We start from the raw sequence: 17,456 nt of genomic DNA on the forward strand, positions 1-17,456 counted from the left end.
CTGGCTATGACACCTTGTTATGGCTTCTAGTATTTGTGCACGAGCAGCTGCTATGAAAGGCAGAGAATACCTTGCAATGATGCAAAGTCATGTAGTCCAAGCAACTGTTCATCTACCTCCCACTACAGGATACACTGCGGACAACTCGACGTCATGTTCTGACATCAACGAGTGCGAGGACGCCCACTTGTGTCACAAACAAGCTGACTGCAACAACACTCTCGGTTCTTATAGGTAGGTGGCGCTAATGTGTTGCCGTTTGATTCATATTTGCCCACACGCAATTCAGAAACAAGCAAACCTCGCTTATAAGTCGCTTTATTACCATCCATATTGTGTGTGAAGTTGTGTAGATTTTTGTGGCGATTTTGTCAGTTTTATGGTGTCCAACCATGCAATGCATTGTTCTGGGCAGTCAGCATTATGATGCTTGCTGCTAAAATATTGTCTGGTGATGAAATAGGAAAGCGGATACCAATTGGACATGTTTGGAAATATTTTCATTGTATCTTTGGCACAAATATTCAACCTTCATAAATAATTTAAAAAGCGCTTATACCAAACTCATGTTCAGCAAACAAACGCTTATGCTTGATTTCTTGAAACTCTGAGTTTCTGATCAACCTTGACTGCCCACCAAGCAAAACCATGTGATTTTGCATTGATATTTCTTTATTTAGGGGTTGAGAAGTTGTTATTTGTAATTATCTCCAAAAGAACTTTTAGTTACACTGCTGTTTGGATTATTACGTGATGTATGGTCACAAAATGTATGGTATTACGAAGAGCACATTACCAATGAAAAACAAGAAACGAAACAACTGGATTAGAGAAGAGACATTAATGAAAATAAAACAACGGAAAAAACTGAAAGCAAAAATTTCCCATTCAGAAGAGGCCAGACAAGAGTACGCTCAGCTCAATAGAGAGGTACAAAAGGCCATGAGAAAAGACAAATGAGACAATATAGCCTACAGTAGAACAACAATGTTGTAAAATCGAAAAACACGCATCAAATAACTCATGTCGCGATTTATACCAAGCGGTAAAAAGCATAACCAATAAGTTCAAACCAAAGCTAGACAACATAAAATGTAAAGATGGTGAAGTTTTGTGGCAGAAAGAGGAGGTAAAAAAGAGATGGAAAGAATATTGCGAAGAATTATACAAAGAAAAAGATCCTATCGACAATGTACAAACAAATCCAATTACACAATGCAAAGATGAAAATGATACAGAGCCACGACCACTGCTGAGTGAAGTAGAAAATGCTTTAAACACTATTAAAAACAAAAAAAGTCCCGGATCTGATGATATACCCATCGAATTATTGAAATATATTGGAGAAAATGCAGTGAGAGCAATTCATAAACTTTGTATCAAAATATGGGAAACCCAACTTTTGATGATTGGGTAAAGTCAATATTTGTCCCATTGCCAAAAAAAGGGCGATATAACGGAATGCAGGCAACCACTGAACAATATTGCTTTAATTAGTCATGCCAGCAAGGTAATGTTAACAATAATTACTGTAAAAAAAGACTAGAAAACAAAATTGAACACAAATTACCTCTTGAACAGGCTGGTTATAGATCCCGCAAAGGAACAAAAGACGCAATATTCAATCTTAAAATGCTGATAGAGAAACGAAGAAAACGCAACCTTTCAACTCATTTATGTTTTCTAGACTATCGAAAGGCTTTTGATTCAGTGAAGCACCAACAATTGTGGACAATTCTGAAAGGTTATGGCTTCCCTACACATCTGATCAACTTAATGCGAAGCCTGTATACTGCTCAAAAAGCAGCAGTAAGAACTGAAAATGACCTCACCGAGTGGTTTTCCATTGGAAAAGGTGTCAGACAGGGATGCATATTGTCACCATATCTTTTCAATCTATATAGGCTACTGAACACATAATGAGAAAAGTTTTGGAGAATTTTGATGGCTCTGTGAAGATTGGAGGAAAAATGGTAACCAACTTTCGATATGCTGACGACATAGTGTTGGTCGGTGGAAGTGTAACGGAACTGCAAGAACTTTTGAATAGGGTCAAGTCAAGAAGTGAAGAATATGGTTTGCAATTACATCCCACAAAAACAAAAGTGATGGCCATAAGTAAAAAGGATGAAATTTGTCCAAACTTATACATTGGTGGTAATGTTGTTGAAAGTGTAAGTAATTTCTGCTATCTTGGCAGTGTCATAACTGACACTTATGATGATAGCACGGAAATTAGAAGGCGAATTGCTATGGCAAAAACAGCTGTGACATCACTTACAACGGTGTGGAAACAGAGGTCAATTGGTAAAAACACAAAATTAAGATTGCTGCAAACTCTCGTTTTCCCAATTGCCACATATGGATGTGAGATTTGGACGTGCAAAAAACGTGACTTTAAAAAGTTAAAAAGTTTTAAAACGTGGTGTTACAGAAGACTATTACGCATCAGCTGGATGGAAAGAACAACAAATGAATTTGTTTCCCGACAAATAAACAATAAATGGAGTCTGATTAACAATATTAACCTCAGAAAATTAAGATATTTCGGACACATAGCAAGAAGCAACTCGTTGGAAAATTCAATGTTGACTGGGATGGTGCAAGGCAAACGAACAAAAGGACGACAAAAAATGAAATATTTTGACAAGATCAAGCAAATTACAGGAATAAAAAGCATGCCGGAAACACTAATAAAAACAAAAGACAGAACAAAATGGAGGCAGTTCATAAGGGAGATCACAGCTGATCAAACATGATCAATCTGTTGAAGTAGAAGAAGATGGTCACAACAGATGGCCACCGTTGCTTGATCGTGCAGGTTTGCAGCTTGCAAAGACGGGATTTTATCCAACTATTCCATCGGGTCAGCCATACCCGACATCACGTTCAATACAACAACATAACTATAAACGATAACGTTAGCTGTTATGTGTTGTTATTGTTATTATTTTACAATCGTTTGCGATTGCGCTGAAGCTTTTTACATAGCGTCATTGAGACAAGGTCAACAAAGCCTCTAGTTCACTGCGTCTACGTCATGTCACGCACTACGTCATGCCACGCACTACATCATGTCACGCACTACGTCATGTTTTGCAGTTGCAAGTGCCGGGAACATTATCTCGATCAGACACAGCCAGGGCTGCCAAGTGGATTGAAATGCAAAGGTTTATTTGCAATTGAAAAAATGTTGCATAGTTACCTTTTAATAGTAGATGCTTGCATGTGCAAAGTAAATGGACTTTTAACAACAATGAAATGCATTTATTGTGAATATGAGTACCTTATCTACCTAATAAGTCGGCACCGTGTTTGAACCTCCACTAGCAGCTGTACCCATGCACTAGCTTTGTTTCAGTCGCCACCGCGTGCCGGGAATGTACCACTAATGACGCAATTTCGTATTTGTGTTAAGAATGAGTGACGTAGCTATAGAGGCCTTACGTCACCTTTGATGCAAATGACATCATTTACAGAACATATAAACGGAACTGGATTTGCTGCTACATTCAACTTGTAATTTTGGCTTGCCCACACTGCTGCTCCAAATTAGTAGATGCGTTTTCAGATAAAATTACATTTTATTTCTTGATTCATGCAAACACCTATTCTATTTAAAGTTAAATATTTTTTTCCAACAGAATTACTGTCGCCTATTGTTGCCAACATCGGTGATAATGACGTAAGTGAAAGTTCTGCAATCGTGCGGTGGTCGCCGTTGGCTTCTGGAGACTACGTAATGTGAGAAAATGTTATTTTCTGTTGGCAATGTAGGCTACTACAGAATAGATTTTTCAGAAAATTAATTAATTCGGAGACGGCTCTTGGGTATCTTAAAACTATGAGCATACTTTATACATACGATATACTTTAAGCATAATGTTCATGACCATAACGTAGATGGAAAGTTCTATTTTTACTTGTTGGGGTAAGCTTTTTTACCAAATCACAAGTAGCTATGGCAGCCCAGTTCCCAATCCTTGTTCTCCGTTGTCATTTGCTTTGCAAAACATCGCAATGTTAAGGTTGTTATGAGTCGGCACAAACAGCTGAAACTCTTTATTTTATTTTATTTGTTGGCATTGGCAAACACTACAAAGAATCAGCGACGATTAGCAAGCGATAGACAAATGTCCTTCAAATTTGCAGCTCAATATTGTCAATGAAGTTTAGCCCTAAAGTTGAAATCAATTAAGTTCTTTCTTGTTGGAATTCATTTTTTCGGCTTGTTCCTGGCATAAAGTGAGAAGAATATTCCTAACCTTCAAGACAATTAATTGATATAAGCATAGAAACAAGACCTTAGACCACTCTATCCTCTAGTGATGATTATGCGTCTTCATCTGCTTCCAAGCCACTCCACATTGTTGTGAACTAACCTAGATCAATTAACATTTCTTTTCATTGACAGAGTTTACTTGACCAAGGCCCGAAGTCCTGATCGACTCCAGGAAGAGAATGTTACCATAGAAACACTAACTTACACCTTCCACGGTCTATCTCCCAACACGTCATACACATGTAAGTAACAAGGCTATTAATTATATTGTTTATGCCAAGTACAGAAATCCTGGTTGATAGTTGACATTTGACAGGATGAGATTTCTATTTATCAATCATTGTCTGGTGATATTTTCAAGTTTATCTCATTCACATGTTGTGCAGTGATGGAGTCATCCATGAACAGAATAAACTCCACGTTCAATTATTTCCAGGAATACTTTAATTAGAGACCAGCAAGATATATAACTTTCATTCAGGGGTGGGCGTGTCGACAAACTCCCCTGACTTTGAATATTCCTGAAGTGTTACAATACTCAAAGTGCCAGTGCTCAAAGTTTTCTGCACTTTCTAATCGAGTAAAAACTACAACAACAAACATCCACCATCTCATAATCTCATATGATAACAAACACTTTCTACCAAGCAATTCATTAGAACTTCCATTCTACAGTTTACATAGCGACAGTTCAAGGCAACGTCATCAGCACCACCACCACCAAGGCGTTCGCTACCAACCTGAGACCTACAACTCCAACCTTCAACAGCATCAATGTCATGGATGATGTCACGACGACGTCTATACTGGTAATACTTTCTACAATTTTGCTTTGTTGTTAGAGGCTGTGACAGATTAGCTCACCCTGAAATTGATAACTTTTCCGATGGGCCGTGTGGCCAGTGGCCAAGCACGTCTGCAAAATTCTACCATCCGAAAGAAGTCAAGACCATTGTGCACTTTAATAAAATCTAATTGGACTTTTAATTGTAAGTTCCATGATGATTTCCTTTGATAATCCAGGATGTATTCAATTATCTGCTAAAAGAGTGGTGTGTTAAATTTAAGTGTTGCCAGATTTTAATTCAAAATTTCATGCAAAAGTGATGCAAATGCAAAATTTAGTGCAAATGCAAATGCAAAATTTAGTGCAAAATGCAAATGCAAATGCAAATGAAAATGCATGCAAATGCAAAATTTAATGCAAAAGTGATATTTTAAAATAGCAGGACGTATCCCAAGTCTTGCCAACTCCTAATTATTTCTAAATCAACACATGGTGCTGTATACCCTTTTGTGCAACCACTGTTGGGCGGGCTTATCGTTTTTTGTTTTTTTTTTCTTGCTTTCTACAATCGGTGTATAATCTCAAATTTTGGGCTAATTTTAAGCAGACTAGACTTGGGCGACTAAGTCACCATCATTTAAAACTAACATTCCTGCTTGAAATTTCAAAAGCATATGTCAGCTAAAAAACATTGCGGGTTAAATTTAGTAAAAAAAAGTTGGCATATTTCAAACAACATGGCAGTTAATGGAAAGTTTAATTCAACAAAGCTGTCACTACAACATAAAGCTTCAAAGACAAAGGAATTTAATCTAATTTATAAAACAATTATTAATTTAAATTGGAATTAATAAGAAACTAATTAAATAATTTAAATTAATAACATATGACAAGAAAATTAATAGGAAATAATCTAATAGGAGTGATGGCAAAGATGCACAATGCACATTGCACAGAAAGTCTTTTTCTTAACGCACCCCTTTCTTGGAATAAAATGCAATGAGTAACTTGGTTGAAATCTCGTTTTCCTGAATCCCTGGTCAATGGTAAAAAGCTTTACGTTAGACATCATTCCCTTTCCCACCAAACACACTTTTGCTGGATAAAGCTAATTGAGAATCTTGGCTGCCATTTTGTTGTTGATATACCAGTCCAATTTCAATTGAAGAGAAGAAGTTTTTAAAGCGAAGTGTGCGAAACAATGTCAGCCCAGTTTCGAACTAAGATTTATGAAACCGTTCAATTTGTTAAAAAGCTTTCATAATGTAATAGATGGCATAAAATGTGTCCTATAGCAATCATTGAAAGAGAGCCATGCATTGCAGGTTACTTGGAATGCTCCTCTCGGCAGCACTCTAGTGGATGGATATCAGCTGATATTAGCAACGCCTGGTGTCGTTGCAACCACTCTTACATTTCCTTCCAGTACCACTCAGGTGATTTGTTGGTTCTTAGATTATTTTCTTATTTAATTCCCTGCATCAACTACCGGCTGTCATTTATTTTATTGTTGCAATAAACAGCTGTCGAAAAGACTGAGAATATTTTGCAATGACAATGTTGCGTTTAACCAGATGGAAAAGTTTCCACCATTTTGTTTTTTTTATCAGGCGTTGCTGAGCAACCTAACGATCACTACCATGTATTCGATATCTCTTTCTACCGTCTATGACGTCACATTGAGCACAGCCGTCACCATCACTCAGTATACCGGTATGCGTGGAGCATTGATTGGATTGTTGGTAGATAACGATCATTGTTTTGTTTATTGTTGGTACATGAACATAGTTTATAAGATCAGGAAGCGCTGTGGTGACAAATGTTTTAACTACTTAAAAGTTGTGATCAATCAAGAAAATGAAGTATCTTCTGACAGGTGTCAAACCCACAACAATGCTTGATATGAACGACTCGGTTACATGTCTTGTAATGCAAAGAAATTTATTCTCACACGAGTCAGTTCAGTCATATATTGCTAAAAATCGATTTCGATCAGCTAGAAGCTAGATCATCTTCAGTTAAGCTAAGCTGGAAGCAAACAGCACAAAATTCAAATGATGAAAATGCAAAGAAATGAAAAAACGTTTTACTCTAGCTACATTAAAGAATTAATGGAAAAAACTAACAATCAAAGACGAAATAAAAGGAAAATGGCACGAAAGAGTAACCTATGTCTTTTATTTCGTCTTTGATTGTTAGTTTTTTCCATTAATTCTTTAATGTAGCTAGAGTAAAACGTTTTTTCATTTCTTTGCACTTTCATCATTTGAATTTTGTGCTGTTTGCTTCCAGCTTAGCTTAACTGAAGATGATCTAGCTTCTAGCTGATCGAAATCGATTTTTAGCAATATATGATTGAACTGACTCGTGTGAAAATAAATTTCTTTGCATTAAAAGTTGTGAGGTTCAAATGGGAGAGATCATAGATCAATTCCCATCTTTGATTCAAATCCTCTGGTGGAGGCAAGTGTTCCTGACTGGCCTCACTCCACAGTGGCATTCCATGTGCATCAGAACTTCTTTTAACAATCTGTGTTAGATCTCCCCAAATGGTGGGTCATCGAGCTTTAGTTGATCTCTGGGTCATTGTGCTTTTCTTGGGCCCAGTTGACGTTGGTGCGGTATAAACGACCAGCATCCTTTGTATGAGATACATGTTGAAGATTATATTGATCGACCCATCTGAAAAGAGAATCATGTTCGTTTGAGCCTCTGGGGACAAGGTTCGATCATTCAACCACCAGATCGAATGCATTGCTCAAATGACAAGTGAATGGTGCCTTGCTTTTCGATTTGCCTTCTCAAAATCTACTTAACCGTTATTTAAAGAATGTTGCCACTATGACATCACAACTGATGAGGTTTATTTGTTTTTAGCTCCGGCTCCTCCTGTTCGCGTACTAGTGACTTCTAGTGATAGATATGGAGACTTGAAGCTTGTATGGGACGCTCCGTTAGAGGGCAGCGTTGCTGACTATGTCGTCACCATATTACCAACGGGTCCCACATTTGAGAGAGGTGATGTTTGATTTTCAGTGATAACTAGAGCGATTTTTTGTAACTTAAAAAACTCAAAAAAGTGACTTTAATTTTGCGAAAAAGTAACCAAAAAGTAACTTTATTTAACGAAAACAAGAAAGAGAAAGAAATAGCAGCAATTGAACATAAAAAGCACCTAGCCTAAATTAGTTTCAATTGTGCTGAAAATATAATTAGCCTGCACAATGCACATACGCAATGTTTCACATTCTCTAGCAGGAATTTTCTGTCAATCAAACACTTTAACTGTTGCAGATAAAACAGGTGGTATAGTTAACACAATTTGTTTCATCGAAAAAATTACTTAACGTGTATGAAATTTCGGGAATATACGCGATATGAACAAGCATGGGCTTGTGCAAACCTAAAATCCGTACCATAGTAGAAGATATATTAAAAGTCTTGGCATTACATAGAATCTAAATTCATCTCTCCAGTAGCGATGAAAGATAAATAAATAGGGGAATTAGGCAAAAAAGTATGCAAAATAAAGTAGGCTAACCTAACAAATGAAAAGTAACCTAAAAACGCAAAAAGTGACTTTTGGTAACTTTATAACTTCTTAAATATTGACCCCACAACCATGGATTTTTGGTTCTACATTTATTTTGTTAATTGGTACAAACAACCGAAAAAAAGCAACTTTAGTGACAAAAAATCTCCCTAGTGATAACCCATCCAGCTTAGAAGATACAAATACTATGTGTTGGATGGAGGAGCATCCGGAGTTTCATTGTTGATTACACATTTGTGGATAACAAACTAAAGACGTAATGTTTTTCAATGCATTTTCTGATTGTGATGATTGCGATAATTTGAAAGAATTCCCAGATTTGTATTCCCATCGCATCGGTTGCGGGAGATAAAGTCAACATTTAGTGAATTTCATTTGAGAGAAGAGTCCGAAGACCGCTCTCACACTTACGAGCGAATTGTGTTTCTTCATGAAATATATCGAGTTAGTGTTTCCATTGCTTCTTCAATGATTTCTTTGTTTAGATGCCAGCAATGGAACGTTTGGTGTCGTGCGTGATTTGGTTCCAGAAACTTCCTACAGAGCGGAACTTTCATCCGTTTTCATGAACATAGCAAGTGCTCCGGTGTCCATTCAACGTGAGCGGGATTATTGTTGGAAAACATATATTTATTTGTAAAAAGACATTAAGGTTTATAGTCAGTAGCAACGTCTGTTTTTTTATGAAAAATTCAAACTAAAGGATGGGGCCAAAAAGTTGTTTGAAGAAAGCTGATGGAGATGAATTTATTTGTTGTTGGTTACACTTTGTCTTTATCTAACCCCAGTCTTATATCTATTGTTGTATTTAGTTTTCGTTCCGGCCACAACTCCTCATCCCACTAGCGAGGTCACTATGACAACATTCCTTTCCGTGACTTCTGGTAAGAACCAATCGACAACTTCAATAACTTTCATCATAAGTTGATCAGCAGGTTCCAGATGAGACTATCAGCGCACCTTCCTTCCAAATTTCACAATGACTCAATCCACCATACATTCTTCATCTGACGTGCCAAGCCGAATCAAACAAGTTGACATGTCATAGGCCTATATTTTGATGCATGCATGGACTGCGTTGGACCTTATTTCTGCTGGGTGTTTTGTGAGTTAGTCTCGACGCAAATATTGAAAGAACGTAGAACTATAAATATATTTTTTTTAATTAATTATGAAACACTCTTCAAAAGTTTCACTCTGGCTGTTTCGTGAGCCAGCAGTGGCTTTGCACGACTGAGGACAATTATTTTGTTGTGGTCGATCATCTTCGCGCTCCTGAACTTTATCAATCAACATTCGATCAATCAATCCAACTTGTGGTTTAACTATTGCATTTATGCCATCCACCACATGGCGCTAAACGCAGATTGTCTTGAATCATCAAAGGCATCTTGAAAGGGTTCATTAGACGTGTGGACTTGTTAACGATAAAATGATAATCATCAAGTCTTTTGAAATCGATTCTGGACGCAAAAGTTTCAAACTGTGGAAACTGTTTAAAAATTGACTTTCCTGTTCAGCTCCTGCAAGTTCAGCCCCATCAACAATCGATACATCAGAGATGACATCATCAACAGTGACGTCAACTCAAGGTAAGCTGAGATTTTGTGTTCTGTAAGACATCAGATTTATGTTCGCAATAACCACCGACCTGTCGAAAATTTTTGGAATAACAAGATTTTTATAAAACTACAATTATAATTTCTGAATTTTTTTGAAGTATACTTCCAAGAAACCTGTTACAAACAAAGTAAAGTCAGTCTGCAATTGATGTTTGAACCAGACAAAATACCCAATACCAGATAAAATCGATCATAAGAGGTTTGTAAGTAATTCATCAACGGAATTTGTAAATTTATTGGATAATTATCAACTTGTAAAGAACTAATGCGATAAGCATTTCACTCTTCAAATAATTTTGTAAAATTATAAATGTATCTAAGAAAAGTGTTATCACTTTTTATGAAAATCCATTTGTTAAAAACCAAACCTGAACATCAAATTTACTTTAACTTACTAAAGGGTATCAAACTTTCACATAGTTCTGTCTTTCAGTCGCAACACAGTCAGTTGAGAAGTTGACATGTTTCATTATGCAAGATTTCGCTGTTTAGTTTGTAATTCGTTTTCAAATCACAAATAATATAGTCAAAAATCTACAGTGTTTTAATTTGCAAGCATTTAAAAATAGATGCTACTGCTGCTGTTGTTTGGGTCCTTGAAAGAAATATTGTCTTTTTGTAATTGATCATGTTTCATCTAATGGTTATCGTTTCAAATTTTGTTGTTTCGCAGAGACCACAAGCACATCTCCCCCACTCCTGTGCCCACCCTACTTTTCACCTTTCGACGGAACATGTGTAGGTGAGTAGTTTGCATGTTTTACACCAAAAGTAAATTGAAATCACCAGTGCAAATAAACACGGTATTGTATTTCCAAAACAAACGTGCAATCCTTGTTGAAAAAACGTTTTTTTCGGATGATGCGGATGAATTTAACGTGTGTTTAGTTTAGGAGATTGCTTCAATGTAATTTAAAGTAAAACAAGACGACTAACTCCATGCAATTCATCACAAAGTAGTATCTTTAATCTGTCAGTGTTTGAAAACTCTTATTGAAATGACTTTAAAACAAGGTTTAAACTAAATCGGCTAGTGATATTTAATATTACGGTCCAGGAATTTTTGTTCACATTTGTCACTTCATACCAAACTACCTGAGACCAGAGAATCTGATTCACCGCTTGATAAGGAGTACATGTCTTGTGGCATGCATTTGGTGCGATACTCCCCTTCCCTTTATTCCATGATTGCTTCCTAGCAAGATGGATGGCATTAGCCACGACTGGTGGATACTGACAACTTTGTTGATCTGTTTCAGAGAGCCAGGTCTTCGTTGTACAAATCACTTTCAACGATGAGTTTGATCCAAACCTGACCATCCCCACAAGTCCAGAAACAATTGCCTTCCAGGAAAGATACAATGCTGTGGTGAGTCCCAAAGAGGTTTACCTCACCTAGAGATTCTAGGGTAACGGATAAGTTGAGCAATACAGCACCAGGCTTGCCACATGCCTAAATGATGAGAGCGCCATGTATGACGCTCATAAAATCACCGGTTCGAATCCCGTCGAGAGCACTTAGATGTCTTGAGTAGGCGCTTTATGACGTATGCCAAGGTATGCACAAGATTGGCTTTTCGTCCACGATCAATCAATAACCTCAACCACTGATTGTGAGCAATCGCACTTGATGCATGCTCGAGCGTTGATGGTGTAATGCAACAACAACCGCAGTATCAACGCTTTTACAAGTTGGGAAGTCTATAACAATTGCTAGTAGCCTATTGGTGGTTTAACTATGGTAAATTAACAGAATGATTTTAGCTAAGTAAATCCCACTTGAAACAGAGTTCTCGTAGCTTTGCATACTTGTAAATGTTTCGAACCACTGACACAGGTTCGATTACCACAGTAGGTAGCTTGAAGCTTCTGCTGGGTACGGAAACGTTGTTGATTAAAAGCATTCCATCCTCCTAGTGCCGCTGAGAGGGTGCTTGTACATTACCGATGACACTTTCTACGTTTTACTGGCTTTTTAGAATAAAATGCATCATCTAAAAGTTGATTTTTATGTACCGGTACTAGCCTACTGTCTTTTTTACCATTAGTCTATTTCAATAAGAGCTCTTACGAATCTCCCCACCAAACTCAGCACCAGAATCATACGGCATTTACAAGCACCCTATTCCTTCTATTATTGTCTCATGACAGCGAGAACATTTTGATTCATGTTTTTCTCTTCAGCTTACAACTTTATCAAGCCAACTGGACTTTGACGTCATAATTGCCGTTAACTTCGTCTTCGCCAGAGGAAGTACAATCGTCACAGCTGACGTCACACTAAGTCGAGTGGGAAACACGGCAGGGGCTCAACAGAGAGTCAATGACGACATTGCGAATGGAGCACTGGATGAGTTTGGAGTCACAAACTTTCAACTGATAGGTAGGGATTTCGCATTGCGTGCAGCTGCGTATCATCTCCAAGTTACTCTTGTATGAATATTGGTTCAAGTCTGAAAAGAAACTTTGTGTACATTCTTCCAACTGGAAACCGAACACGTTCCAGTTTTGAAATGATGGATTTCTAGCCTTCGAACTTCCGGTTCGAACTGCACTTCAACAGTCATTTCCGACGAATATTACGCAAAGTTAAAGTGGATACATAACCAGAGCTATGGAGTCGGAGAGTCGGTGTCGAAAGAAATTTGGCGTGTCCGGAGTCGGCCAGTTGTGGTTGTGGACCGAGGAGTCGGAGTCGTATATTTTTCGCCAACTCCACAACCCTTCAGCGCAGTGCTGCCCATTGACACCAAATCAATTTCCCCAGTGTCGCTTTCTAAACTCCCTAATAGCAATTATATACATTTCACCAGCGCCATTTCATTGAGTTGCCTCACGGCACTCAGCAGGTTAGCTTGGATTGATGTTTTCCACAATAGTCGAATGATTTTTGCCTTGATTTTTTACGTATTGTGTTAATAAAAAAAATTCCAAAAACGAGTCATTTTTTTCTTTTAATTGAAAAGTAGCTGGTAGCGGGAGTGCCACTAAAAGAAATATAGCGTCTTTCCGCTACCGCGACATTAAAAAAAATAGCCCCGCTACTATAGCCGCTACTCAAAAAACTGAGGCGCCGCTACCGCTACAGCTACCAAAAAAGTAGCAGCGCTACTGCCCACATCTGGCGGTACTGTGGCCTGCGGTTTGTTATTCGGCATCACAGTTGCAGGCCGCAGATGCCGATAGGCCCCATTTGTGGGTCATGGATCCGAAGCGCCTATGCCCGTGCGGAGCCGATTTAGCCTTTTGCGATCTGCACTGACCTGCAAAGCTTTGAAAACGTTTCCTCCAACTTGCATGATGTCCCAATCCACCACGCGACATTCATCCTATTATTATTATGACTGCTCATCCACATCAATATTGGAACTGGAAAATTCAATCCACAACACTTTTCATTAGGCTGTCATTTATTATTACATGTGTGCTTCTCTCTGTTTTTGTTTTATTTTTTGTTATTTGTTTTTTTGGGTTTTGTGGCCGTGCTAACTACTGATATATAGCCTACTACATAATTTTTCATTCAGGCACGTTTTAAACCTTTCAAGGTTTTGCCACCTTTTCCCGTTCGTTAACGTGCTGGTAGGTCTATATCGATTTTTGTAGTTAGTATCTTTTTCGTCCCGGACGCGTTAATGACGAAAAATAAAATGATTGATTGATTGATTTGACGTGTCGCAACAAACAAGCTGACACATCAAATATTTTGAATTACGTTTGAATGCAAAACTTAAACAAAATATCTCCAATGGTATGTAGAAACTTCTGATGAGAGTTGACTTTTCTGTTTAGTTTCTGCAAGTTCAGCCCCATCAACAATTGATACACCAGAGATGACATCATCAGCAGTGACGTCAACTCAAGGTAAGCTGGTTGTTTGTTATAAACGAACTTCATTTAATTTTAATATTTTACATCACGTAGGTTATAACGGCAAAATGAAAGAATTACATCATATGGACCATTTAAAACTAAGCGATTCAACACACGCTTCTCACCTATTGGGTAGGCCGTAAACTTCCGAGAAGGGAGATATTTCCCACATATCGTGTTGACGTTGCCTAAGAAATGAATTTACTGTTTAGATGCTGCTACTTCGGCTTCATCAACAATTAATACATCACAGATGACATCATCAACAGTGACATCATCTCAAGGTAAGGTGAGGCTGTGGAGAAATCATATGGTTGCAAATGAGACAATCACTCAGCCTTCAAAGCCTTACGGAGTGAAGAGTCTTCTGGCAATATCTATTTAATGCATTGCGATGTAACAAGGATATATCTTGACCCAACGAGAACGTTCTCTGAAGTGCAAGAAATAACATCGATATTGAAAGAAGGGGTAGCAGTGCAACAGTGTTGCCAATGGTTTTTCAAGCTTCTTGCAAGAAGTGCTTTAACTTGAATGTAATTAGATAACGTGAATGCCACAGTTGGTGAACCGGTACTGCAAACTGAAGGTGATAACCATCCTGTACGTAGGCTGTGAGTAAAGCGGTGATTCGCTTTCTCGATGAATCTTATGGCTTCACTACTGTATTTAAAAGTTAGAAGTTCTTGTTTTCCCGTGGGAATCGTGTCGATTTTAAGACGTTTCTAACCAACATTGCACCTAAATCTCTTTGCTTTGTGTCATTGTTTTCAACGTATTCAAGTTATAAAAACTGTAAAAATCATTTTTCAAACGAACGATACGAAACAAGCAATGCAATCAACCTCATCATTTCAGACCCAGTCATGGTGGCTGCCATCGCTGTTGGAGCAATCGCGTGCGTTCTGCTCATTGTTACAGTGATCCTCATCACAATGATGTGCCTGGGGAGGTGCGGAGGAAGATGGAAAAATAACAAGTTTTCTCTCCAATACAGCGATGAGAGTGGGACTTCAAGTCGGTCAAGCTTTGGAAAGTACAGGTAGGTCCCAGTCACTCGCGTGTTCATGCGTTTGTCACTGAGAAGTCAGTCATGCAGAACTGACGAAACGTCGGAGATGAAAACAAAGACAATGGTTGAAGTTGTGATGATGTATGTTGACATGATGGACGAAACGTTAGCGCAAATAAGCCATTAAACAAATAAAAATTTCTGCAGAGTTCCCAAAGCACACGAAGAATCGAACATGGTGACAACTACGTTTTGTAACGTCAAAAGTCAGTGATTTTTGTGTTATTCGTGAATATTCAATCTTAGTCAATATCTTTTGAAGATCCGTTTCAACAAGAAACTGGCTGTGAAGGTTTCTTTGCAGCATTGGATAGTATAGCATTGACCATATTTTTATAAAACTACTACTGTACAACCACAGAATTTTTTTATGATGTTTATTAAGTTGTATATTGTTACAGCGTCTAGTGAACGTTGAATTAACTGGACTTTCGATTTAAATATAATTTTTTGGTTTGTATAACTTGTAATTGTCTCATACAGCCTACTTGTCTGCTGCAGAAACCAAATGCATATAACTTTCAACTTCCACGATACCTAACGTTGGTGTTTCAATTATGTTTTTCAAAAGTTGCATGTCATCTTAGTTAGGCTACATAAAAGAAACTGCATTTACATAAAATATTGTTCTCCATTTCAATTGTGCTTTAAATCAAGTGGTTGGTTGATTTTAAATCTTTATCCTTGGACTGACAAGCCTTGATTGGTTGTTCCTGGTAGTTTCGCATATAGCCTACTTGTAGAGGCATTTGACGCAGGGCCGGTTAACGAGATTGACAGAGTGAAGTTTTCCGATTGTTGAAGTGTTGTTGCCGGGGAATTATTCCATCTATCCATGAAATAATTTTTTTCCTTTACCACCAACTGTTTTGCAGTAGGCTATACTGTATATGTTTCAGATGTTATTTTGCACGTTATTTCGTCTAAGGATAAACATTGCGAATAATTTTTCTAATTTGGGACATAATCAAAAAACTAATTGAAAGTAAAACTAGGGAAACCCCCTTTTTGGAACGGTTTGAAAAATACAATTCTTCAATATGCAGAATTATATTTATCATATTATTTTCACAAGATTAACATATTATAAAATCCCTGTCGTGCTGTCGATATAATGGAAACCTTGTGATGGTATTGTTGTGTAGCCTGCAATGTAGCGAAGGGGGACGGTGACATGCCTGTGTAAATGAACACCATTCAATCAATATGGCGGATTGCTCACATGAAAATATACTCTATTGCAAAAATAAGTACATGTAGTTCACAAAACAAGTTAAAAGTTATGAAGAAGTCCAAAATCAATTCAGTAATAAACTTAAATGTCGTAAACGCTTTTTCTTATGTTCCTCTTGGTCCTGTGAGACATGGAGAAATGATGTGATTGTTATTCTCCTTACAAGAGGAACATAAGTGTTTCCCATTTATAATAAACTATTTTTTATTTCACTGTGATGCGTCAACTTCAGTTGAGCAAGGCTAGATGAAGCTTGGCAAGATTGCCACATCTTCTGTTTGTAGCTTTTCACAAACTTTTGTTGCGCATAAATGGCCTGGCGGATGTAATCTCTACTCTCCAGTAATATCCTCGAAGTCTTGATCTTAGTGGGCAACGAAATTTCAGTGGGCAACGAAATCCCAATTGATGCGATACTACAGCGCCACCTGCCTGTTTTTTTTATATTGCACGTCAATCGTTTGATGGCCCCGCTGTATCGCAATGGCGCGAAGTGTTGCGTTAAAGTAACAGAAATAGAAAATTAAACACAAGAGCTTTTGAAATCATATTACACTTCGCTGTATTGTTTGGTTGTTTCTTTTACCGATTTTTGTATTTAAATCATTCAGCAATATAACATTCCTCCCAAATTAATGGTGTCTGTATTGGTGCACATGCCAGACTGTGGTCAGTGCACATGTCAGGCTGTGGTCAGTGCACAACTGCACATGCCAGGCTGTGGTCAGTGCACATGCCAGGCTGTGGTCAGTGCACATGCCAGGCTGTGGTCAGTGCACATGTCAGGCTGTGGTCAGTGCACATGTCAGGCTGTGGTCAGTGCACATGTCAGGCTGTGGTCAGTGCACATGTCAGGCTGTGGTCAGTGCACATGCCAGGCTGTGGTCAGTGGACATGCCAGGCTGTGGTCAGTGCACATGTCAGGCTGTGGTCAGTGCACATGCCAGACTGTGGTCAGTGCACATGTCAGGCTGTGGTCAGTGCGCATGCCAGACTGTGGTCAGTGCACATGCCAGGATGTGGTCAGTGCACA

The 17,456-nt window shown here is 38.1% G+C and overlaps 1 protein-coding gene across 1 annotated transcript in view; it reads left to right on the forward strand.

The window, feature by feature from the left end:
- Positions 1-17,135, forward strand: part of LOC145787270 (uncharacterized) — a 33,261-nt gene extending 16,126 nt beyond the window's left edge. The window contains exons 17-34 of the mRNA XM_082598980.1: positions 129-234; positions 3,103-3,170; positions 3,645-3,744; positions 4,415-4,524; positions 4,958-5,091; positions 6,395-6,505; positions 6,680-6,782; positions 7,947-8,087; positions 9,108-9,221; positions 9,435-9,506; positions 10,143-10,214; positions 10,918-10,986; positions 11,504-11,613; positions 12,429-12,627; positions 14,037-14,108; positions 14,330-14,401; positions 14,976-15,159; positions 15,337-17,135. Coding sequence (XP_082455106.1) covers positions 129-234; positions 3,103-3,170; positions 3,645-3,744; positions 4,415-4,524; positions 4,958-5,091; positions 6,395-6,505; positions 6,680-6,782; positions 7,947-8,087; positions 9,108-9,221; positions 9,435-9,506; positions 10,143-10,214; positions 10,918-10,986; positions 11,504-11,613; positions 12,429-12,627; positions 14,037-14,108; positions 14,330-14,401; positions 14,976-15,159; positions 15,337-15,403 — 1,904 coding nt within the window. The 3' untranslated portion in view covers positions 15,404-17,135. The remainder of the gene's footprint in view (positions 1-128; positions 235-3,102; positions 3,171-3,644; positions 3,745-4,414; positions 4,525-4,957; positions 5,092-6,394; positions 6,506-6,679; positions 6,783-7,946; positions 8,088-9,107; positions 9,222-9,434; positions 9,507-10,142; positions 10,215-10,917; positions 10,987-11,503; positions 11,614-12,428; positions 12,628-14,036; positions 14,109-14,329; positions 14,402-14,975; positions 15,160-15,336) is intronic.
- Positions 17,136-17,456: the final 321 nt, after the last annotated feature.

The sequence above is a fragment of the Aplidium turbinatum genome, chromosome 18, assembly GCF_918807975.1.
Source record: "Aplidium turbinatum chromosome 18, kaAplTurb1.1, whole genome shotgun sequence".
NCBI lineage: Eukaryota > Metazoa > Chordata > Ascidiacea > Aplousobranchia > Polyclinidae > Aplidium > Aplidium turbinatum.